Below are 24818 nucleotides of genomic sequence, written 5' to 3'. Positions count from 1 at the left end.
GCATTGCTCCTTTTCAGTGAGCTCTCCTTTCAACAGGCCAATTTGCAAACCTGGCCTGTGTCCTGGACAAGTAGGAGCAAAGGTAGGAAATATTTTACTTTAAGGTGTAGACCTCACATTGAGGAAACAATGTATAATATCCTTGTTTATTACAACTGTTGGTGAGAGGTGATTAAGAACTTGTTTACTGAAAGTAAAAGTATCCTAGCCAGCTTATTAGCTCATAATATTTTCTATTGACCCTGAAGCCTCATATGTCTGACAATTTTACCTTTTGCTCTGGACAGATTTTTCTCCCTATTTGTTATTATTTGTGTTTCAGCATATTTCTGGCCTCAGTCTCAAACACAGACACTTTGCAACAGAACTGAAATCACTTAGGTAAGCACTGATATTGACTTCTAAGTGACTGGAGTGATTCGAGTGCCTGTTCAATGTCCAGAGATGGTGACACATTTTAGCCATGTACTTTTGAAATCTCACCCCATTTTTAAAAGGGAATCACGGATGGGGTATTCAAAAAGATGGCAGTTACCCTGATATAAAAAATTACCTACTGACTTGAAAATGTCAGAGAATAGATACATATGAAGACAAAGCATTTTTACATCACTGCAGAGGTGCAGTGTAAAAAGCTAGTTGCATTGTCAAAAGGGTAATCTACACCATCACAGGTCATGTTGTCCAGACCAGTGAAGAAATCCTGGCTGTATTGCGTGTTTCTAGACATGTCTGGGTCTTCCAACAAATACTACAGTTCCTGAAACTACCGAATACTGGAAAGTATGTTGAACTGTTTCAGCTTACCCAAGTATAATTGAGCTATGACAATTTATACAGACTAAGGATATAACTGGGAGATTTTGGCCCATTTCTGTTACTTTAATCCTCTTCCTTTTCTTACTCATTATTTTCAGCTACCTTTGTGTCTTTCCCTCTACTTTGAAATGCATCTCTGTTCTCTGAAGCTGCTCTGATTGCAATTCCACAGTGTGCTCTAAAATCCACTTCTGCTGAGCTAACTTAAAACTCTTAGCATTAGCTGGAAGGTAAAGTGTTCAAAACATATATATCTATGGGTGTCTACATGCAAGGTACAGTCACTGTAATGTCAAAAGAGTATTTATTGTAATTTTTGTTAACTGTTCAAATATACTGTTATTTTTGCCAGGAGTAACTTTATTATCATCATTGCCAGGCTAACCCCCAAGATACTGTTTTATCAGATTTCTTTACTATTAGCCCTGCAGCTATCTTAGAACATCAGCATCCATTTGTTTTGTACCACTGGCTCTCAATGTTCAAAAAAGAGAAAAATTGGCTTCCTTGAAAAACTGTTCCACCTGCTGAGATTCAGTACAAGGACTATTTTCCTTTAGCTAAGAGACATGAGAATTTACTTTGCAAGTACAAAATATATTGTACATTATTTCCATGCATACTAGTTAAAAAACAAAACAAAACAAAACAACCAAACAAGGATGAAGTCTCTAAGAAATCATTTGATTAGAAATTTAGACTTCCAAGTCAGCACTTGAAGAGGATGATTCAGATAAAAATGCTTAAAATGTACACCCAGACTTTCTAAGGTGCAAAATTACCTAGAGGCTCTATAAAAATACATAGTTGGGAAGCATCAGGATAGGGACCTATCAATGTTTACCTGCAGTGCAAGAAATGCAACACCAGGTGTATCACATAGCACCATTCCAGAAATTGAGAATTCACGAGTAGTTTAAGATCATTATAGCACAAACAGTAGCATTTCCACGTATAGTTCAAGAAATGGTTTTATGGATATTCTTGCTAATATTTTTTGTAACAGATAACCTCTGAATTGCAATTTGGTAACAAATATCTACAGCATTTATTTTGTCATTATTAAGAGGGCTAGCTATGTAATATTATACCAAGAGAACAACATATTAAAAATACAAATGCAGTAGGTCTGCAAAATACAAAATCTCTCCATAAAGACACAAGAGAACAGCAAAAGTCACAGATATTTTAGTAGAGCTCAGCAGATTTTATCTATTATTGTGTTAAAATCCTCAGTCCTGGTTCTGATTTTTGGTAGTTTTTCCATCAGTACTTTCAGTAGTAAACATATCTAAACGTTTGTTTTGATATATCAAATAGTCTAACATGCAGAGACAATTGCTTTATTGCTTTATTTATCTGAACCCTTGCTTGAAATGTATCAAGATGAAGTGTAAAGTCTTAACAACGTGATGTAAGTTCAGAGTAAGGAAAGATTTACTAACTCCTATAGTTAAAAAGACAGTGGCAGAAAATATTTTAACAAGAGACTAGCATAGGGTTAAAGCCAAGTTTTTCTTGAACAGATGATATTTCAGATGGCCACACTATTCCAGATGCATCAATTTCCTTGAAAATCCAATCCATATATGTGCATATGCTGTGCTGGCAGGAGGACTGACTGAAATGGCCAAAACCCAAGAGCTAATATTCTTTTGGCCAGAATAATGCAATTATTATTTTCCTAGCTATCAGTCTAAGCATACAGAGCCATCTGTTATGCAAAGCAAACATACACATCTCAATTACAGAAAATGCAGTTGCCTTGACAGAATTTGGATTACACCACTAACCAGGGCTGTAAAATTTGTTTTAAGCTAGTGTATAATGGATGCCTTTCAGGAGTTTCCTAATTAGCATTTACCTGCTTAAACTAATTATCCATCCTTCTTCTTTACTGGCTTATTAAACTTTGTTGGATACTATGCATAAAACAGATTAATATGAGCATAAGACAATAATAAACATTAAAGTTCCAATTCTTTACTGTATTAGCAACATGGTGGCGCACCAATTTCAAAATTTGAGATTCTTGATACTAACTCCCAAACAGATTAAGGCAGGGATTAAAGTCCATTACAAAACGACGGACTTTAATGAGAGACAAGAATACTGATACGGGTTAGAAACAGCTCTGTTTCCATTTCTATCATTTGGGTTGCTAAAGCCAGCACAAAATAACAATTACTGAACTTATTACAGCCAATTGCTTGAATGTTCTTTGAGGAGTTAATGAACCTCTATCCGTATTCTCACCAGATAATATTTAAAATTAGTCTTTTTCTGCACCAAATGCTAAAATTTCCCATTTCATTGTGGGGTTGCAGCAAAACTGACAGTTGCCAGTGCTTATAGTTGCCTCCTCATAGCAATATGGGTCCCAATTTAAAGGAGCTGAAATAAATAGTAGCTTAGTTTTCCTTTTTCTCCTCAGGGTGACTGCAATAGAAGTAGATTATCCTACTCTGAAAATCATAATGCAAAATCTTTCTGGTGCATTTCTAAGTACAAGCAGAAAGAAGCTATCCTTCCTAAATATTTCTGAATGTTGCAGGATTAGGAATAAGAATCAACAAGCAACTTTCCCCCCACTTTTGTCCTGCTTTTTAATCTTTGAAAAACAGTTGTCAGCAATTAAATGAAAAAAAATTAAACTATTTTATTTTATAATTTTGTCTTTTCATATTAGTGAGCATTTGTGAAAGTGGCAAATTGTATCCTTGTTGGAACCCTCCCTGCAAGACATTTTAATGGTCTCTTTCAGCATTTCTTGACTCCAAATGACTCTCTGTCATCGTGTCAGCTCCCTGGATAATGCAGGGTACTCCATAAACATCCAGTAATAGGACACAAGGGAAGTACTATTAGTGTGTCCCTTTCCTATCAGGTATAGAGGTTTAAAGTTCAAAACAACTGAGAAAAGAAACTTCATTTGTTCTCAATAAATTAATAATGATCCTTCATGGCAAAAAGTTTTCAGACTCAAGTTTGACTTATCTCAACATCCAGTACTGATATATATGTTTTTCAATTACTTCTCAGGATGAACCAGATGCAACTTTAAATAACTAATTCAATAATCCACACAAAATACAGAAACCAAATTGTTATTTCTTTAAGAATGATAAACAGAAGAATGCATCATACACAACTATGTTCTAGAATTGAAAGCACATACTTACTTGGGACAGGCCTAAATAGATGGAGACAGTTTCTGAAATGTACAAAAATTTTCCTTCTTGATTTAGTGCAAATACAAATCCATCCAGGGACTACAGAGTAAGGAAAAAAAGAAAAAAAAGTGAATAGATTAATAAAAAATTCTAAATTCCAGAATGAAATAGATTCAAAGGCATCACAGAATAAATTGAGGAAAATATTCTGATTTCTATTACAGTGATTTTAAATTGAATCCTTAAGAAAATTCCTTTATATTCTGTCTACATATTTACAAACAGCATATGAGTATATTTGAAAGTTCAAGGACTTATTTTCATGCTTACATCTACCGTATACTCTATAAAATTTATCTCACTTGCATGACAGAAGAAAAATAGAATGTTGTTCATTTCTTTACAGGAAGAAATAAATAAGGAAAACAAATAAACTTCCAATCAAATGGTATGTAAGAAGATCCCCCCCGCCCCCAAAATCAAAGCAGAGAATTTCCACTTCCAAAAACTGAAAAAGAGAAAATAAAATCCTACCATCACTCAAACCACTATGGACCTCAATAATTTGTTAATTAATTGAGGATTACACACACACGTGCGCGCACACACCACACACACCCCCCCCCCCCCTTCCCCCCCATTTTCCTTTTGTGAGACAACAAACAAAGCCAATCAGCAGATTACTGTCAAATATGTTTACAGCTTAGGTCTATGGAAATGTTATGAATTTCATCCCTTTGGTGTAAAACTCTAGATCAGATTTTACTTTGACAGGTTCAAGTCTTTGGATGTGGTTTCCACTGCAACTTCAAAATTCAAAATACAACTACACAGATTAATGCATACCTTTTGAAACACGAGTGTAGTTAATAAACAAAGAACTATATTCTAAACTGACACACAGAGTAAATCACTGCACATCAAGATGGAAAAATACCTCTAGGAATAAGAGCAAATATTTACTAGGAAGAAACTGACTTTCATACACTATACGTGTGTTTACTTTTATGCTTTTTACGAGGCTGATTATTGACAAATAAGCATTCACTATTGCAAAAGTAAAATCACAGAATTCCAGAAATTAAAAATCCTAAAATAACTGAAAAAATAAGAAACAATCCTAAATTATCCCTTCCCAAATATCCCCTTGGGATAAAGGTATGTGTAAAGTAAAAATATAACTGCAGCATTTGAGAGAACAACCTGGTTTTGGAAGAAAAAATAAGAGATGCATGCAAATTTGATGGCAATATATAATGACAAAGTCATGCAATTATTTAATTCCTTTTCAAATACAGGACAGAGATTTCTGATGATTTTTAATTTTTTTATTCTTCTGCTTCTTGATTAATTTCTAACATGCTGCTGGTCAGAAGCTGTCTTTGGCAAGTGTTCACCTCTCTCTGATGTAGTAGGTGGTGGAATTAGTTAAAAATCTGGGGTTTCTAAAAAGAATAAACCACATATTGGAAAACAAACCCCCACTAAAGACACTGCATTAAAGAAAGACTCTAATTTATATTTATGAATTAATAAAAATGTAAATCTGCATAGATTTCCTTCACGTAAAAACATTTATATTATGCAAGCCATTTATGGCCTCTTATAAATCATCATCATTTATTTTCAAATGATTAACATCAGTTCCTTGAATTTTAACATCAATAACAGGTGGAAAATTTGGAACAGTGAAGTTCAAACTTAGATCCATACAAGCACAATCAAAACCTTTACAGATTTGATATCTCCCACTATGTAGCATTCCTTTTGCTACTATCTACATTCCTGGTCACAGAAGGATCAGAAGAGTAAATCTTTAAAAGCCTTGGTTTAAGTTTTCCTGATGCTATGTCCCATGCTTCTTTGAGGAAATTGATTTAATCCTCTGTTTAGAAATAAAACCAAGAGCTATCACCCTGATTCCCTAGCCACCTATATATGTTCTTGCTAGAATGTCTTGTTCTCCACAACCAACCACAATTCTCCACAAGTGATCAGTTTTCCTGGGTGTGACGTGTACCTAGATGCTTCAGAACAGTGTTTAAAATACCCATAATGATTACGTAGGTAATGACAATCCATGACAATCCTACCAGAAGTTTCTTTCTAACCTCAGGTTGTTACTAGTTGGCATGACTACGATACCTGATATTCCTTATAATTATTTTTTATAACTAGTGTGCTCAAGAGGTTTGGTGTTTTGTTTTTTTTTTTTTTTTTTGGGGGGGTGGGGCGCGGAGAGGAGGGGAGAAATCCTGTTATGTTCTTGGCTTAATAATATCTCAAGGAAAGAAGTTTCACAGGTTATTTCTGTATCATGTAAAAAAAAAAAATTTCCTGTTCTCAGTTTTTTACATATCCAGGCTTTTAGTGCAGTCTCCTTGCTCTTTTACTCCAGGGAGTTACATACAGTTGGAGCAAATTTATGATCTGTTTAGTACACTGCATTAGTGTGTAATTACCTGGCATATCTGGATAGAGTTTTGTAAGAACAGCAAAAAATAGCTCTTTGAGTCACTGATGGCTTTCCTGCTTCTTTTCTACACATCATATTTAGGAATTTCAGACTACTTAATGAAACAAAAGTTTGAGGAAATCTTTTAGCACTGCTTAGGCAGAAATGTTTTCATCAGTGTTGTTTTGCTGGAAAAATATAAATAAATAAAGCTATCTCTGGTTGACACAGATGTACAAAGAAATTTCAACCTTTGTGGTTAAAGTTTGGAAAGTCATCAGCAACTGGGACAAGTGTCAAAATGAGAAGTGTTAGACATCTTAAGCACTTTCTAGTTTTCCATGCCATTGACTCTGATTCTCTCCTTCTAGTTAAATAGTTTTAATTCTTCACTCTTTGCTTCTCCCTCTATCTGGAAGACTACTCCTTCCTTTTGCCTCCTCGTTTTACAAGGGAGGTACACTAAGGAGGCACCATTGATGGACTGACATGGCCAATGCAGTATAACCACAGTTCCTTTGGCTTCTTGCTTGATTAGTTAATTCCCGTGCCATAAAATTAGTTCATTATGCCAACTGAGACTACTAAGTCATAGTCACTACCTCTTTCCCACCTCCCTGAAGATATGCTTGGGTACAAATACTGACTGAATTCAGCATTTTGTTCAATAAGGCAAAATCAGAAAATTTATTTAATTGTATTTTGGAAAAGCCATTGATTAACAGCTAATGGAACAGCTAACTACTTCCATGCCCAAAATACAAAGGCACTAGAACAAAGGCCCCAAGTACTAAGCTGAAGTCCTAATACCTAGAGAAAAATGGCAATAAAAATAGGGGGAGAAATGGCCACCTTTCAATGCAAGGCAGTTCCTCCCACCAGTATGAAAGGGCTGAGATGGACCACTTTTGTGACAATGTTGTTTTTCCTTATACAGGTCAAACAGTAGTTCTGAAGGACTGTCTCATTCGTTATTCATAGGTATTATTTATGAATATTTATTATTTAAGTAATGCGTGTTGAAATTTTTCAATTTTTCATAAAGCGTATGTCCTTTGTGCATGCCAAGAGAGTGGCAGACTTCAGAGAAGGTGGCAGGCAACATTACAGAGGTTATGTTATATACTGAAGGAGAGTATGTGATACTATTGTATACTACCTATTTACAAACAATTTTGTTTTAATGAGAAATCTCTGGAAGTATTATTCACCTTACCTATGTATAACTAAGGACACAATAAATGAGAGAAGGGTGCTGGATTTAGTCAGCTTTCAAATCTCTCTTTTAAAATGAGTGCCACAGTGTAATTTCCAGCCAGAATTTCTGAACAGTTTCACCATAGTTCAAAGGCAGATAGGATTTCTGTTTCAGACGTTCCACAGTTATCATCAACTCTTATACAGAAATAAGGCCTGCAAAGGTAACTGGTTTTTCATAGCATGTCCTATTTTAATTGAAGCAGAGGCCATGAATATAAAGGTAGAGCCTTTTCTGTGAGGAAAATATTCTTCAGTTAATTTCTTTTTTATTTTTATAAGTGAAGTTGACTGTCATAAACTCAGTCCTATCCCATCTAAGTATGGTAGCTAAAAAAGGGTCAGGGTGACCCCAAATGATAATTTCGAGCACAATCCAATTTAAGGAAGACTGGCAACTTCTTGTTTAAACCTACACTTACTAGTTTTATGCAAAATGTGATTAAAGCTGAAGTTATCTAGTACTTTTGATTTCAGAAAACCATTATGTATTATGCTGTTTCAATCACCACAGGCTACTTTTTAATTTTATTTTTTTTTAACTGCCCCACTGTTTTCAACAGGCGCCAATTAAGATTCTGGGGTCAAAGGGTTAATTACATCTTCTTACCCACTATGTAGAATTTTCTGATTATTAACCAAGGTTGGATTAAGATGAAAAAGAACCGACACAAATGTTAATGCTTGTCCCTCCTCAAGAAGATTTATCATAATACCATGCTGAAATCTATATGCTTTCCTCAAAGCTGTTAGAGAATGAAATCTTAGAGGAAACACTAAAATAAACGCTTTAAAGACACACAAGTATCTGATTTATTGAGCCAGTTTTCTTATTCCTGAAATCTGTTCTAAACTAGCCAGACAGGACTGATACAAGATTTCCTTTGTCACATACCAGCAAGTCAATGTGGTAGATACGAAGGAAGTGAGATTCAGATGTAAAAGTCACTAGCTCCAGCACCTCTGAATAAAAATGCAAATAATTATAATTTATATCCTCTGACATCAGAATCATATGAAAATGTAAAGCATAGGGTTTTAACCCAAAATACTAAGTGACTTTTACAGTATTTGTAGAATAGTGAGGTTATTTCCTCTCAGGATATGAAACCCACTCTACCACTTTGACCGAATATGGGCTAATGTATAATGCATCGTACTAAATGGATTTATATTTGTCAGAGGAATTTTGTCCCAGGCATTTTTGCATATTCCCACTACAGGCAAATTTAATTCACTGGAGTCTTACTACAGTGTCCTTCTGGAGAATATCCTCATATTTCATACTATCCATGAAGCCCCTAATTCTTTTTAGTGTATTCCAATGCTGCAAAAACCCCTGTTACCCTGACCTAAACTCCAGTTAGAGTGAAGAATTACCAGTAGGTTAGGTTATTTTAATGACAGATTATTTTAAACTAAGCCTTCACCATCTGTTCCACCCCCTAATTATGAATGCAAAAAGAACATATTTCACAATTACATCAGCAAAAAGTAAGATATACATGATTTAAATGCATGCATGTGTTCTTTGTCCAATGCAGCATGCATCTGTGATGTTTTTCTCATCATTCAGGCTCTGATCAGGAGATAGGGTCTGGGGAAGGGAATACTCACCCTGATAAAACAGATTAATTGATATACTAAACTTTTTCCTGGCAAACAGATCATCTTAATTAGAATTTTTCACTGTTATGACATAATGATATTATAACAGGAGCTAAGCATTAATTTGAGGACAAAGCCTGTCACCAATTAGACATACAATATTCAATAACAGCAAAAATATTTTACTCTTTCTTTAAAAGAGAGGCAGTATTGGTTGCAATTGATGTTTATGAAAGCAAATTGTCCCTCTCTTATAATAAGCATAATATTGTATAATTTATTTATTGTGTTACAGCATGGTTTAAAAAACATGATTTACTAAAGACAGCAACAAAAAAGTAAGTTTCATTTTAACATGGCAACCATTCTTGAATGGAGGGTTAAAATGAAATAAAAGGCATAAACTGTGGCTAGCAGAAATCTGATTCAAAGCCTCAGTGCCCATCTACTGTGCTCTTACTATTAAGATATCAGAGTAATATCCTCCAGCGACACCAACAAACATATAAAAGTATAACAACTTAGGTGAAAGATCTGACCTTGGGCTTTCACAATTAAGTACTATGAGACAACAGGAGCATTATTCCTGGAAATAGGATTTTATGTGGGATGTATTTGATACACATGAATAAAAATGAGCAACTACAGTTTGATCATCTAATGACTTACAAAAATCTATAAAAGCTTTATTCCTTCTCTTCAGTCTTTTTAATCCCTTACAGAAAACAAAAGAAACCAGAAGTCCAAATAAAATAAAAAGGCACAGGTCTTATTGCAGTGTTCCTTGGGCTACAAGCTTTTTACCATTGAGTAAAATTCCCAACATCAAACACATAGAAAACCCTGTTTTCAACTTTCATACCACTGTCATTTTTTCAATAGCAGTCCACCGTAAAGGTTATATGGCTATGTGACCATAGACTCCTTCTGAATTAATGACACATATTTGGCAACAAAGCAACACGATTTGGCACAAAAACAACTACAGTAAAAAAGATGAGGTAAGAGGACAAGCTCAAAGGATGTGGTTAGAATGGACTTTGATGCCAGCTTCCTAATTTGTCATCTTCGTGCTCTTTGCTTGTGTGGTCAGGATGCAATTTATGACAACAAGGAAGTGCCAAAAAATAAATGTGTCAGTAATAAGGAGGTCTGCTTTATAGCTTGAAGCCAAGAAATGAAGGAGGAAGAGTAAATTTTATTGATTCCCTTGATGCATCTTTCGCCAAACTTACAGAATAAGTATGTTTATGTAACCAAAGCAGCAAAAACTTGCGGGGGCAGATTTACTACTTGATTAGAAAAAGCAGATTTTGTTCCAGATCAGAACCATTGCAAAAGTGAAGAGTGTAGAGGAGAAAAGTTTAGAAGCAAGAATAATGTTTAAAGGTGGCAGTCGGGTTCTTAAGGTGTAGTCCCATGTTTAGTCACTGATAATAGAATGAAAAGTATCAGAGATGAGGCTGAGAATCACAGAAAGTGCAAATCTCTAAGTGATAGAAGTTTAAGGAAAAAATCAGAGATTAAGAGTGACATTTTTTTTATATATATAAAAACAATAAATGACTTCTAGGGATCTCTGCCTTGTAAATATCTATTTTTTTTTCTAGAAGGCCATTCTATATTGCTGCAAAATCCCACACCATCCTGACTGCATAGAGGAAACTGTAAAATGAAAACTATTAGACTTGATGAAAAGTTGGCATCACAGTAGGGTAAAAAAAAATACCCTTGGGTTATATTGCAATGTTATTACTAATGTGAAAAAAAACAAAATCAAAAACAAAACCAAACCAAACCAACCAGGACAGGCAGTTTACACTTATTCTTTCTGCACCCAGTCTATCACAGGATAAACTTTTTTTTTTTTTTTTTTGGCAAATGCCTCCATATAACAGTCAGACAACTGTATCTATGCCAAAATACAGATAAGAACAACAAAACCGAGTTACATGATAGAAGCCAGATGATCTTTAATTATCTCAGTGAAATTTTTTGGTCAACTACTTGCACTGTTTTGCTATATCTTCTGCATCTCTGCTCATTATTATGCTTCTGTTTGATTAACTGATCTAAATTTCTAGCCTGGACTGCTGAAATTCTTCATGCAGTTTTTCATGTAGAAAACACACTGATGTGCACTGAGGGAATTAAACTATTTGTTAGAAGTGGTCTGCTGCTTTACCCAGTACAGCATTAGCTCTGCTGAAGTCAGCTGTTTGAGCAGGTTATTTTCACTTACATATAAGGCTTCCATGGCATTAAGATTTTAACTGTCTGATGACCTACTAACAACTTGAAGCTTTTGGTTTGTTTTTCAGTGATGGTAAGGAAGCAAACTCTATTGAGTAAAATATTTTAGAAGGTGAGTAGTACCCACTGAGAGATAGGAAACATGAGTTTACTTTCTTTGCTTCTTTTGGAGAAAGTGAAAAATGGCAAGTGATACAGTAATCTTTTACATGTCACACAGACAATTTTATAGTAGTTTTACTGCAAGAAGACATCCAGTAAACTGTACATTGCATGTCTGATCAGTGTTTTCCAGTCTGTGGCCTTCCATCTGACTGATTTCAACCTGAACTATTCAAACAGAAAACTGAACTATTCAACAGTCTGGACAATCTGAACTATTCATTCTGAACAGCTTCAACCTGAACTGTTTGAAGAGGCTGTGAAAGGTAACTGAGAAAAGTAAGCTTATTGTCTATAAACTTAAATTTACTACACAGTACTTAAACTACCAATGGACAATTTTTGGGATCCACTGGTACACGCACACATACCAACACCAAAAAAAAAAAAAAATTAAAACCTGCTGTTCTCATTGACAAATGCTATTATTCATTGTTTATTCTTCTGCATAAATGATTCATTACTAAAACAAAACACTGATTTACATTGGTACATAACAGTAGTGGTTAGCATGAACCACTGTTGAAAATCTCTGAATTGAAACTCTTACCTGGCAGAATATTTATACTTTCTTTACTATTTTCTTTTCTGAGAGAAGGGATATATATATTAGTGTAAAGAAAAAGGGAGAAAAAGGACTCCCAAGGGAGGGATTCAACACTGATGCACTTAATTAAAATTCAATTTTGTGGGAGTTGTGTATTAAAGCACTGACCTTTCATCTTTATGATGCCAATTCAGATGAGATCCTACCCTTCAATTATATAGAATTCCTAGTGTTGGTTCCAGACTGTTTGGACAGCAGACTGTGATGCCAATAACTGTGTGTCATCTAATACAATCAACTATATCTATTTAGGATGAGATTTATCATACAGAGATTACTTTATGTATCTCTTACCCTAAGAATGTGATCGCTTCAGGTCAGGATTAAGTGTATACCTGGCTGTGAACTGGCTTTGCTTTGGATACTTAGGGTTGGAATATCAAGTGGTTTCTGCCCTTCAGTGATACAAATATTCTAATCACATATGCATTTGTGCACTGAGAGGTGCTGACCTGAGCAAAGGACTTGACACTGTATGTACCTGTATAACATTTACTACCATAAGTGCCAAAACTGAAAGAGTAAGGTGATGCAGTAGCAGGAGCTATGATAAATAGTGAGAGTTGGCAGAATGAGGGCTGAGTCCCTGGACCTGCACCTCAGACCACACAGCAAGACACTGTGGGAAGCTGATCTGACTGGAACGTTGTATAGGTAGAAGCCCCTATATAAGCACAACTGATTGTGGGAGCAATAAGTATTGTTATGAATATTACTGTTTCCAAACCTGCAAGTTTAAAGCTCTTTAATGTTATGTATGAATATTTCAGTTTATGTAAGCTCCATTCAAACTGATCTTACATCCACTGTATATCTGCATGTTTGCTTGCTTTTATTTCCATCTACGCAATATGACACTATATGAAAGTAAACAGATAAAGGTATCTAAATGGCTGTTGTCCAAAAAAACTAGGTGAAAAAAATATAGGGAAGAATTTGTGATATAGTTAATTGCAATCTTAAAACAATATCTGCACTCAGTAGGTACTCAGATGCTCTGGTGATTGATCCTGACAACCGGCTTGCTAGAATTAGACCTCTAGCCCAGAGTGTGTTCTCACTTGCATCACACAATTTCATACATATGAAGCAGAGAGGCTGTGCTCAGGGAAGAACAGGATGAGGAGCTTATGTTTAGCATATTTAATCTATTAGATGGCAACACAGACAACCAAAATAGATTTGAATGAGAAATTGAGTTGAGTTTTTTGCCTAGCATATCATTCTGATTTATACTCTTCTTTAAAGAAGAACATGTTGAGAATACTTTATAGACAATGGAATATAGAGATAATAACACAGAACATTCAGAACAAATCCTAAATCCATTGAAGCCAATGCCATTTCTAACTGTAACCCTTAGAAGATACATGCAAAAAAATAAAAACCTGTGTTCTTATCTTCAGCCTCTTATCCCATGTTATAATGCAAAGAAGACAGAACCTGGTCCTAGTCAGCTGAGAGTTCCTCCAGCTATCATTAATCCTTGTACTAATGCAGATCTGTTTGCTACACCAATTCTTTCTCCACCTATGGGAGTGTGGAGCAGTTCCACCGATGTCCACACTGAAGTCTTCTAGGATTCATATACAGATGGACTAAACTAAAGCAGCCGTTCACTTTTCCAATACAGATTGATACATAAAAGCCTCCAGAACTGTTACTGCCACTTGATTTGTTAGTTCTGTGACCCTTGAAACAAAAAGAATCTTGTCTTGGCATGAATCAGAACTTGGTAGTTACTAGAATTTAAGTTTATAGAGACATTAAAAAAAAGAAATCCCACAAAACTATAACCCTTTAAGGTCTGGATTGTGAAGTGGTTCTTCCAATCTTGAAATCTGTTTCCCCTACTTTGTATGTCTTTATCTGTCTGTCATACTAACAACTCTCCAATCCATGCAATCCATGGCTAGGTTTTGATAGATTGGGCAGCAGGCATAGGTCTCAGAGAAATCCCTACAGGTTTGGTGAAAACAGGCTGATAATGGAGACAAGACTCTCTGAGAGCATTTGCAACAGTAAAAGCTGGTCTATGAGTTCCTAGAGTATTAGACATCACAAAGCAGAGACCTTTCAAATGCCCTGAGCACTGAAAAAGCCTCAGCCAGGTTGCACCATCTTAGACACAAAAGTCAATAGAAGACAAGATGGAAATCTACAGAAAACTGTGCTGTGCTGTTTTGGTACCCATGGAAGATTTAATTTCCATTCACACATCTGTGTAGTTAAGAGCAGGGAAAACAGGAGTACTGTGAATGTGTAGGACTAACAGAAAAACAAATTATTAACTTCCTGAAACAAGTTAGAGACTTCATTAATAATAGAAATATTTCAAAATCTTCTCCTCAAGTAATTGTTCACTACATCTGCATTCTACACAGTAAAACTGCTATCTCTATGTCAGGTTGCAGTACTTCCTTCAAGGTTTTTGAGGTTACAGTGCTTCACTCCAGACGTACATTTCACACAAAGGTGGGGAATGAACATTTATGTGCAAATTATCCTGACAGAATTGGAGGTCTGGTCCTGAATGATTCCAGGAAATCAGGTCAGTTTGCCACTACAAAACACCATTTCTGTGTTGACCTTCCACTTCTCTTTCACAGCTGGAATATGAGACCAGGTGAGAAGATAGCATGTAGCTCTGCCATCAACGGGGCTCTAATCTCACCCTAGACCATGAGGAAATACTGTTTTTCTCCCTTCCTCCCTCCCTCGCTTCCTTCCTTCTTGTCTTTTTTTTTTTTTTTTTTTTCTTCCCTGAGCTCACCTCTAATGTCTGTGTAGGTAAAGATAAGTATGGATTTTGCTGTTTACCAGCTCATTGAATAAATTCAAGCATATCAACAGCACAGAGCAGCTCTTTCAGTGAAGAAGGTTTATATTCTTTTTTAAATACAAGATAATATATTATAGTGGCACCTCTGACTGCTGTGATAATTAAGGGTCTGTTTGTATCTTCATAATAAAATCCCATTTTCTAGGGTGAGAAGGGGTGAGTGGGTTATGATTTGTCCATATAGCACCAGTAGAAGCCAGAAACACAATGTTTCAACCAAGAATATTTTTTTTTACCTTTTAAAGACAGTTTCACAGTAACCATGTAAAAATGTTCCTCTGTATTTTTACCACAGGGTTTTAGTGTGCAGCCACACTATCATGATATGCGCTTAAGGGGTCCCCTGGAGCAGCTGCAGCATAAAGTATCAATAACCTGCTCATCAAAGGGTGCTCAAGATTTCCTTGACACTGCAGACTACAGTAGCTGTCCGTTCTGCCAATAACCCACACTCCACATTATCTAAAGAGTCACGAATAAGTCTTGACACCACTAACCCTAATGCTATTTATTGCACATGTCAACAATCTATATATTGTATCCCATGTCCCAAGTAGGAACTGACATGATTACTCTGCACTGTTACTATCCATTTCACTCCAATTTGTACCAGACCTGAAGCCTGAAGTCTCTCCCTAAGATAATTGTAGTAAAACTGCCTTCATCAGTGGAACTGATGAAAGAAAACTCCTCCTCTTGCCAAATGTTAGCACCATTTTCCTGTTATTCAGAACCACTCTGACAAAACCAAGGAAACACTTGTAATTTCTTCTTACTATGATGCTTTAAACACAGTGTGAGTGTAGCAACCTAGCTTTTCCTGCTCCCATTGTGATATTTTTCTTCTTTCTACTCTAAAAAGTCACATGTATCTGCAGTTGTCTCCTGCCCTGAGCAACATCTTCTTCTAGACCCTAAGCAAAACCTTACACGTTTGCTTGGTTGTCTGAATTGCAGTCAGTTGTCATCAATTATCTGGGCATCTTTATTGTGCCATTCTAAATTCCAGCTCCTGCTACCTGGAGGTCTTGTAATGTTGCATTTTGACAACATCTCTTCTCCCTGATGCAGCGTACTTTCAAGTCTTGTGGCACATCACTGAAAGAACTTCTAGTGCAAGTTTATCTTCAAATACTTTATAAAAAATAAAATACAAACCAGAATTTGATCAAACATCCTTTTATTTGTCTCAGTAGATTCTTATTTTCTCCATCTTTTTCCCTTTCCTTAAATCACTGGAAAACTACCTTGAGCCAGAATCAAATTGAATCATAGAATGGTTTGGCTTGGAAGGGACCTTTAAAGGTCATCTAGTCCAAACCCCTGCAATGAGCAAGGACATCTTCAACTAGATCAGGTTGCTCAGAGCCCCACTCAACCTGGCCTTGAATGTTTCCAGGGACAGGGTATCCACCAGCTCTCTGGGCAACCTGTTCCAGTGTTTCACCAACCTCACTGTAAAAACTTGCTTCCTTATATCTAAGTCTGAATGTACCCTCTTCTAGTTTGACACCCTTACTGCTTGTCCTATCAAACAAGCAACTAGATGCTGTCAGTGCTTTTTATGCTGATATGTGAATGTCTCTCCAGTTCAGATTCTGTTCCATTACCATTCCCAAATGAACATGCTGCCTGACACACAACACAGAAAGCAGTACAGACTTCTGCATGTAAATTTTCCATTTTAATTGTCAGCAACCATTCCAACTTAAAATAAATAAATTTAAATGGTCATGCTTTAACGAGTTCCGACATTTATCTGAATTTCTTCAATCTGTTTTCAGTCACTATAGTGAAAAAGAAATGGTGTTTTATCAGTCCTTTCCTGATTCTGGTTTGAAACCAGATGGGAAAGAGCAGAAGCAAACACACACAAGATAACTGCAACAGAAATATAACCAAATGTTTTCTACTTCTGAGAAGACTGTTTGAGTTCTGACTAGGATTTAAAATCTAAACAGTATATTCAGTCTAGTACTATCCTTTGCAGGATTAAAATTCAATTTGCTAGAGGTGATTTCCTATGGTACTTAAGACTAACTGGTTTTATTTCTAAATTACATTTTTAAAATAAAATAAAATAAACACACCAGAGTGCTTAGAAATTCAGAATGCTTTTTGACCCTAAAAGATGGGCATTCATGGTGTATGAAACTTTAAAGCGTCCTTGTTTGAAATGTTGATATATCTTTCTGTATATTTCTAGCTAAACATTGTTGGAATAAAATTCTCCCCCACAAGCTTCCTGTTCCATTTCCCAATCCTGCAATGAAGTCACTATGCCACCCACTGATATAACAAACTAGTATTAAAATTATTTATGAAAAAACATATAATACAACAAATGTCGAACTGAAATTCCTAATTAGGAACAGACAAGGAAAGGGAAAAAAAAAGTCAAAACCAGTTTTGGAAAGTAAATAGAGAGTATGTACATACTACAGCTATTGCTATTGCCTTTATTCCAAATAAAAGAGGCTTCAGATACCTTTGTAATATGTTCATGAAGATGTGTAGATAGATCTATAGATAGTCTATAGGCCTCAAAGTTAAAATAGATTTGTATAGGTTAAAATCACTGTAGATAGCAAATCCATTGCACACAGATTGGAAAGTTTTCCTAGAACAGGTAAAGTAAATGGAAAGATTTTTGTTACTGCTAAGAGGGAAATTAAAGCTGTATAAACGTTGTGGACTTAATTATTTGATTTAGAAAGCTACAGACAAGAACTTAATGCAGAGAACAAAAAGAAATCCCAGAACTTAGGCTGAAACTTTATTATGAACATGGAATTTCCAGAGACTAACTACTGATACATACCACAGACATGCTGGATTTGCAGCAAATCCATACAAATATATCAATATATCGTGGTTCACATAGAAACTTATACTAGTGTCTCTGACCTACAATAGTTATAGTCTACACATTACAAGTAGTAACATTGTGTTTTTTCACAATTATCTGACTACTTAAAATTTCTTTCCTATTACACACTAAAATGTTATGCTTCTCGTACAAATGATATCACAGCATAAACTGCTCTTGCAAATATTACAGCTCTAAATAGCATTTACTATTTGTAAATGCTGGTTGAACACAGCAGGTGGCAAAATGATTTAGTATCATGAACAAATACATATGATTGCTTGAGCCCAAATTTTAGAGTAGATAAACCTATTTTCTGGTCCTACGTTTAATGGCCTAGAAACGAGCAAAAAGGCAGCTAAACCATTGTATATATTCTGGTAACTCACTGCTTCAAGTGAACTCTCTTATATGAAGTACTGTGCTTAAAACAACATAAAAGCAAATCACAGGTCTCATATTCAATGAATGGCTCATCTCTAATATTTCCTCTTACAGTTTTCAAGTAGGACTCTGCACTATGGAAAGGAATGCAAAGGTAAAAGCAAGAGCACCATGTTATGTAGTCTAAAATCAATAGACAGAGAGAGGACATTAACCAAGAGGCTAATAAAAAGATGCTGCCATAGACAGTAACATAAAGAGCACTGATATATTTTTCTCTTCAAAAATGCGATTCCTTATGCCAATTTTCCCTTAGCACTGCAGTAGTTTCTCTGTGTATATACACGTCATCTTACATTTTTTGTCTTGTTCCAATTTTATGTTTGCATTTTATTTTCTCATTTCCTTCCTGCTGCTCCCCTGTTTCTCTTTACTAGCTTGATGTTTACACAGACCTTTACTAGAATTGCAGGGTTTGGAGAGATCCCATTTTTTTTTCTTTGTTGTAATGCCCACATTTTTTTCCCAAAGAAAAGATAAGCTTACCCAGAAAATAAAAAGCTAATACAACCTTTTGCTCATCAACAAAGTATGTCTTGTTGTAGCCAGGAATAAGTTAATAAAACAGGGAAAAAGCTTAGTGGCTTAAAGAATAAAAAAAAAAAAACAAAAAAACCACACCAAAACAAAAACCAAAAAAACCCACCTCCTTGGGGTTATGAACGAACAATGTTGTTTTTTCTTCCCAGCGTGCAAGGATTTAATTAAGTGATAACAGTCACCTTGGGGTGGCTGCACAAGGCAATAATATCTAGGTGAAGAAAAATGCTGAAGAGAGTTGAGTACAGTCAATTTATCTTCAGAGAAGGCAATAAATGAACAAAGCATAGGTATTTGGCTGATTGTTTTGGAATGTTTCCATTACTGATAAACATCAAAATAAAAGGACAAAGATTTGGTATTTTCAGTATCTGAAATGTATTAAATACAGAAAGAAATGAAGGAATAAATCAGTGTGAGGTCATATCCTAGAGTTCTAATTGCAAATGGTTTGGTAATTATTCAAGCTAAACATAGAACAAGGGAATTTTAATGTTGACACAAAGGATAGAAATACAGCTGAGATGTGTATTTATAGCAAACACAAAACACTGGATGAATTTCACTCTGGAGAAAAAAAATGGTAAGTTTAGATGGATAGAAGTGATATATTTTAGACAAATATATGCAGCTTTGTGGTCAATGACCCAAATTCAAGGATTTAAAAACATGTTTATGGGAGCTCTTCAGGAAACAAGCAGCAAGCTCAATTATCTGTAAGCTTATGTTCTGTCACCCTCATATGCAGAGACAGAGACTTGTGAGAAAGAGCAACATGAAGCAGAAAGACTACCAGGAAGAAATATTCTCCTTTACCACAAAGCTGCTAAACCATTTGCTTTACATTATTTACAACATGGGGTTTGAAAAGAATACATGGGCTGTCCTTAGGGAATTTGATGTGTGCAAAGGGGTCTCAAAGCTATGTACCCATTTCTAGTAACAGTACTTAGTCTTCCAAAACAGTACAACTCTCAGTCCAGCTACAATAGTTAGCAAGTGGCATGATCAGCCAAAGTCTCTGCCAAAGGACACAAATCATGCTTAATATAGAAGTTAGGAGAAACAGCACAAACACAGCAATAATCTTGGGAATTGACAACATTCCTTTGTCCCTCTCAAGTTGGAAACTCTCATTTTCCCTTTAATTTTGATACTTTTCATGAATCCATCTCCAGCAGTGAGGGAATTGATAGCTATTTCCTTGAGTTTACACAGTTGGGTTAAATACTCCTCACCCACACACTTCTGCATGAAGAAGACAAAGCCTAAAGACAATTGTTTTTTAACTGTGTGGGCAGATATTCTTTCAAAGAGAAGGAACTAGTCAATAATGAATGGTTCACACAGAATCCTAAGAAAAACTCTGACGTATGTGTGTGCACGTGTGAGGTGTGAGAGTAGGCAAGTGTATTTGAGTTTGAAGAGAAATATCAACTTCTGGAAAACATACAACATTTTGAATTTGAACAAAAATCTTAAACCAAATTTCACTAAGTTGCTTCATCATGACTTGTAGTCATGATGTCCAGCTACAGTATTTCATTAACACTGCTTTTCAGGGCCTGTCTTTTCGAGGCCCTGTAAGTAAGATCTACTTTAGCAATTGGTCTCACTGCAGTTACTTTTCTCCTAAAAGGAATATGTCCTTTAAAAATACTTTATGAACTACATACAGGCATTAATTTCTCATCTCTAGGAGGCTGAAGGTTTGTCATTTGCCTGTAGTTGCTGTTGGCCTTGGTAATGTGATTCCAGCAAACACTTATCCCAATTACAACTGCAACCTTATTGGTTATCTCCATCAAAACACTAGGGAAGAGTTTATATGAAGCTTGTGCTCTTCTTCAGGTTCAGGGCTGGGACACATGACACTGAGACATCTCTTTCATATGGTTCAGTAGTGGACCATTTTTTTCAGACTGCCAATCCAGCAAGTATTCTGAGCTCCACAGGGAATAAAAAGGGGCGTGAGCTTGGTTTGCCATGGAATGTGGACAAGTGACTACTCAATACATCTTAAAAAATTTCAGTGCAAAAGTATTGTTTTTAAAACTATTTAAATGTGATAAGTAAGACCGATTTAAACTTTCATTTCATCTGAGCTGCAGGGCTGGTGAAAGTTAATGTAACGAATTGGAATTACTATTTTGAACTTTTTATGTTCTTTTAAGTCCTTTTATTTTGCACAAAGTACCTCTCAGAAGTTCTAAAAATGCTGCCTGAAAACACAATGTTAGGAGGCACTGGTCACTGTAGCCTGCAGATTCAGGAAAGGCACGTTATCTCAGTTCACTTTCAACAGCTTTTATTCACAATTAGAAACAGATTAAGTCTTGCATAACAGAGTGGCCAAGGTTCCCCTTTCCAGTTACTATGGAAGTTCTGCACAGTCACAGAGATGGGACAAACAGGTTTTCAAACCGAGATACAATGTTATTTTTCCAAATATAATCTAGAGGTGTTCATAAATTCTGGTCAATATCAATGCTGTATTGTGATGGCCAGAAAATAATAAGAAAATCTGATTACCTTGTTTGCTTTTTAAAATTCCTTTATGAGAGTTTTGAGGTTATTTTTACTCCTTAAAGGATAGAAACTGTACTTAAACATGTACTAGAAATGTTTACTAAAATTTGATTTACCAATTAAAATTGCTTCACAATTTCTCCAATTAAGGTATGACATTAGCTACCTGATTGGAGTATAGGTCTTAGATACAATATCCATTTCAAGTGTGACACACGCACTGTTCTATATGTTTGGCTATCTCTCCTTTTCTTCCTTTTTATTTTATCTTTTTCATCATTGTTGGAAATTAATGGTATTTTAACATGTGAAACTCAGATTAGGTTGTTTTCCTGAACTAGCTGTTGGTTCAGCATCTCCTCCACTAACTCAGAATATTCACCTGTTTTGAGGTACTGCAGTGGCAGATCAAGCTCATACCTCTGGGTCCTCCTTGCTACCTTCAGGGTACAGAGTACTTCTCATGAATCCAAAGGAGTAAAGCCTTGAATTGGGTTCCAGAATGTGCTGGAAGGAGATGAATTTGATGGATTTGAGGGATAGAAAGGAGGGATATTTGAAGATCTAACAAAAAAATGCAACAAAAATAAAATAGTGGAGATCATAGTAGGAGGAACAAGCTAAAGTTCTCCTTAAGATACTGAAAACGTAATAGAAAATGGGCAGATATAATGACTATAAAGTAAGGAATGGGGAAAAAAGGGGTCAGAAAGACAGACCAACAAGCACTGAAAATAGAACAGAAAGACCAAAAATATACAAGAGAAAATAGAATGAGTTTAAGAGAAGAAGGTTGAAGAAAAAGCAGGAGAAAAATACTAAGTTGCACTTCTAGTAAATCAACTCATAGAATGAACGTCAACCTACTGCAGACTACTGTTCGAATATCCAGGTGTGCTAGTCAGAAGTTATCTGGTGCTCCAAATAGTGCCAGAAAAATAGCAAATAGTATCCTTGCCAGAGCAGCTTTCACGGGAAAGGCACAAGTAAGGACAAATACCAGTTCATCAATGTCTGAAGTGAAGCAGAGATGAAGAAGGAGGATTTCTTTACCTCTGAAGAATCTTTTCCCCACCTTTTTACATTACTAACCTATTCCTGCAAGAGATAACTTTTATCCTTTGCTTACAAAGACTGATACTGCCTCTGGAAAATGCTAGACTCAACAAAATAATAAATGTTCCCACAGCATCTTCATACAAGAGAATACCCCTGAACATACCTGCAGAACATTTTCTTGTTCCCCTTGGAAATTGCTTTACACTTTCTGCAGTGTTTAGAAAAATATTGCCCAGACTTTTTAACTGTGTGAATCTGTCCAGAGTTGGCAATCCAAGGCACAGCCTTGAAAAAGACTTTTGTATGCAAGTTAAGAGAAAAAATTCTTAAAGCGCTCTGATCTTACAGTGGTCAACACTGAAGAGCTGTCAGCAAGAAAATACTAAGTCATTCAGTATGAAAATCTGCTGTCACAGAACAAATCCTTTCCCCTTACAAAGATCTCCAGGAATACTTCCATAAGAAACACATAGCAGTAATAAAGATATGAGAAACATGTTGCTGTCTTGAGTAAGACAAGTACTTTCCTATTTATGTTAATACCAGTTGAAGACATTTGGCACATAACGCATATGTATCATCAATGTGGAAATTTACTGATGAGTGTCAAAGTTAGCTGAAGACATTCAGCTACTGTACTAGCTCTCTACTTGATGCTTGCTCATTCTTGAGAATACAGCATCCAAGAAGCCATACAATGTAAAAAAGTCAGTGCATCTTGAGTGTATTCAACTCATCAGACCAATCATCCAAGCACCTTATGTCTAATTAGTATTTCCAAAATTTATAACAGAATATTTGTTTTGTTTTGTTTTTGTCTAGAAATATCTTTGTAGTTATAAAGGCCAAAACCCATGTGTCTAAATTTGTGTATACCCACATCTGCCTTTGTGGGAGGATCTAGATCTCCACAGACTCATAGATCTGTCCAGCAATATAAAATAAACATTCCAGTGACTGCATTTATATACTTCCTTTTTAATACCACTCATCCAATATGTAATATTTATTATTTGTTATTAAAGTGAGCTTTACACTCCACCTTGATCAGAAACTCAGTGCATGTTATCTGTTGAAATTTCCCACTACTTAAATATGGTCTAGTAATAAACATTATTTCAGACTGTTAGGTAGGTATATAAACATTCCACAGAAATAGATGCAGGACACCTGGTTTTATTCCTTTACTCCTGTGGATGTCAGGAGTGACAACAATACAATGAAATTAGTTAACCAGGGCAAAGCTGGGGCAATTTGAAAAGGAATTAGTATTGAGGAGCCCCATCCCCTTCTGACACTGCTGCACAGTTTGTTAGCCAACACTTTCCTGGGTAACATATATGATGAGGCTACATGTTTCCCTAAAATGGGTTCAACCTGCTCACCTGACTTATAATAAGAATGAAATGGGAACAGCAGACATCAATCTGATAATATAATGAAATAAATTTAATGTGACTTTGGAAGGACATCCGGTCATTTTACACAAGATGTATATGCTATTGAGTTTCTGATAACACTAGTGGGAAACTTATGGGACTGTTTTTTTCCCAGCAATCAGGATGCATCAATTGCCAGGAAACAATCCTCACAATGTCCAGAACATCAGCTGCAAGGAAGATTTTCCTTTTCCTCATATTGCTCTGATGATGTTGCTAACTGACATGGAAGTATCTTTGTAAGTACTAAGGTTAACTACAAAAATATTGGCCAGCATAGAAGGAGATTAATTTTGGAACAGATTACTGCAAAGTATAGCATAGACTAAAAGTACATCTTTTTAGTAAATTATTTCTTTTATTTATTTTTTTTTTTAATCTCACAAATTTTACATTCTTCTCATTTATGGAGTACCATACATTCCATTCTGCAAACAATATTTTAGATGTTACTTCTATGGTATCAGATGCAGGCTGAATTACTGGGACAATTCTGTCACATTGATTTAGCTGTTCTCAATAGTGTGGTAGGGACACTTTTACATTGTCCATCTGAAAAAATTCTTACAACCTTTTCCTAGGAATGTTCTGTTCAAACCTGCACTCATTTAACCAAGTTATGAATTTTTGAATAAAACTCCAGTTTACACATGCCTCATAGAAATTCACTAGAGGACAGCTACCAAAAAAATCTTAATGATCCCATTTAAACCATGCAGAAATAGTGCTTGAGATTGCTGGCACCTGACCAGAACTTACATT

At 35.6% G+C, this 24818-nt stretch overlaps 1 protein-coding gene across 8 annotated transcripts in view; it reads right to left on the bottom strand.

The window, feature by feature from the left end:
* Window positions 1–24818, bottom strand: part of NPAS3 (neuronal PAS domain protein 3) — a 615710-nt gene that overhangs the window by 183199 nt on the left and 407693 nt on the right. For all 8 annotated transcript variants that reach the window (XM_042791038.1, XM_042791040.1, XM_042791039.1 and 5 more), the window contains one exon: window positions 4002–4091. In XM_042791038.1, the coding sequence (XP_042646972.1) occupies window positions 4002–4091 (90 nt within the window). The remainder of the gene's footprint in view (window positions 1–4001; window positions 4092–24818) is intronic.

This window comes from Tyto alba, unplaced genomic scaffold (genome assembly GCF_018691265.1).
Source record: "Tyto alba isolate M040663 unplaced genomic scaffold, T.alba_DEE_v4.0 Super-Scaffold_18, whole genome shotgun sequence".
NCBI classification, from domain to species: Eukaryota; Metazoa; Chordata; class Aves; order Strigiformes; family Tytonidae; genus Tyto; species Tyto alba.
Note: the sequence above shows the minus strand (reverse complement) of the source record. Positions and strands in the feature narration are given on the sequence as shown.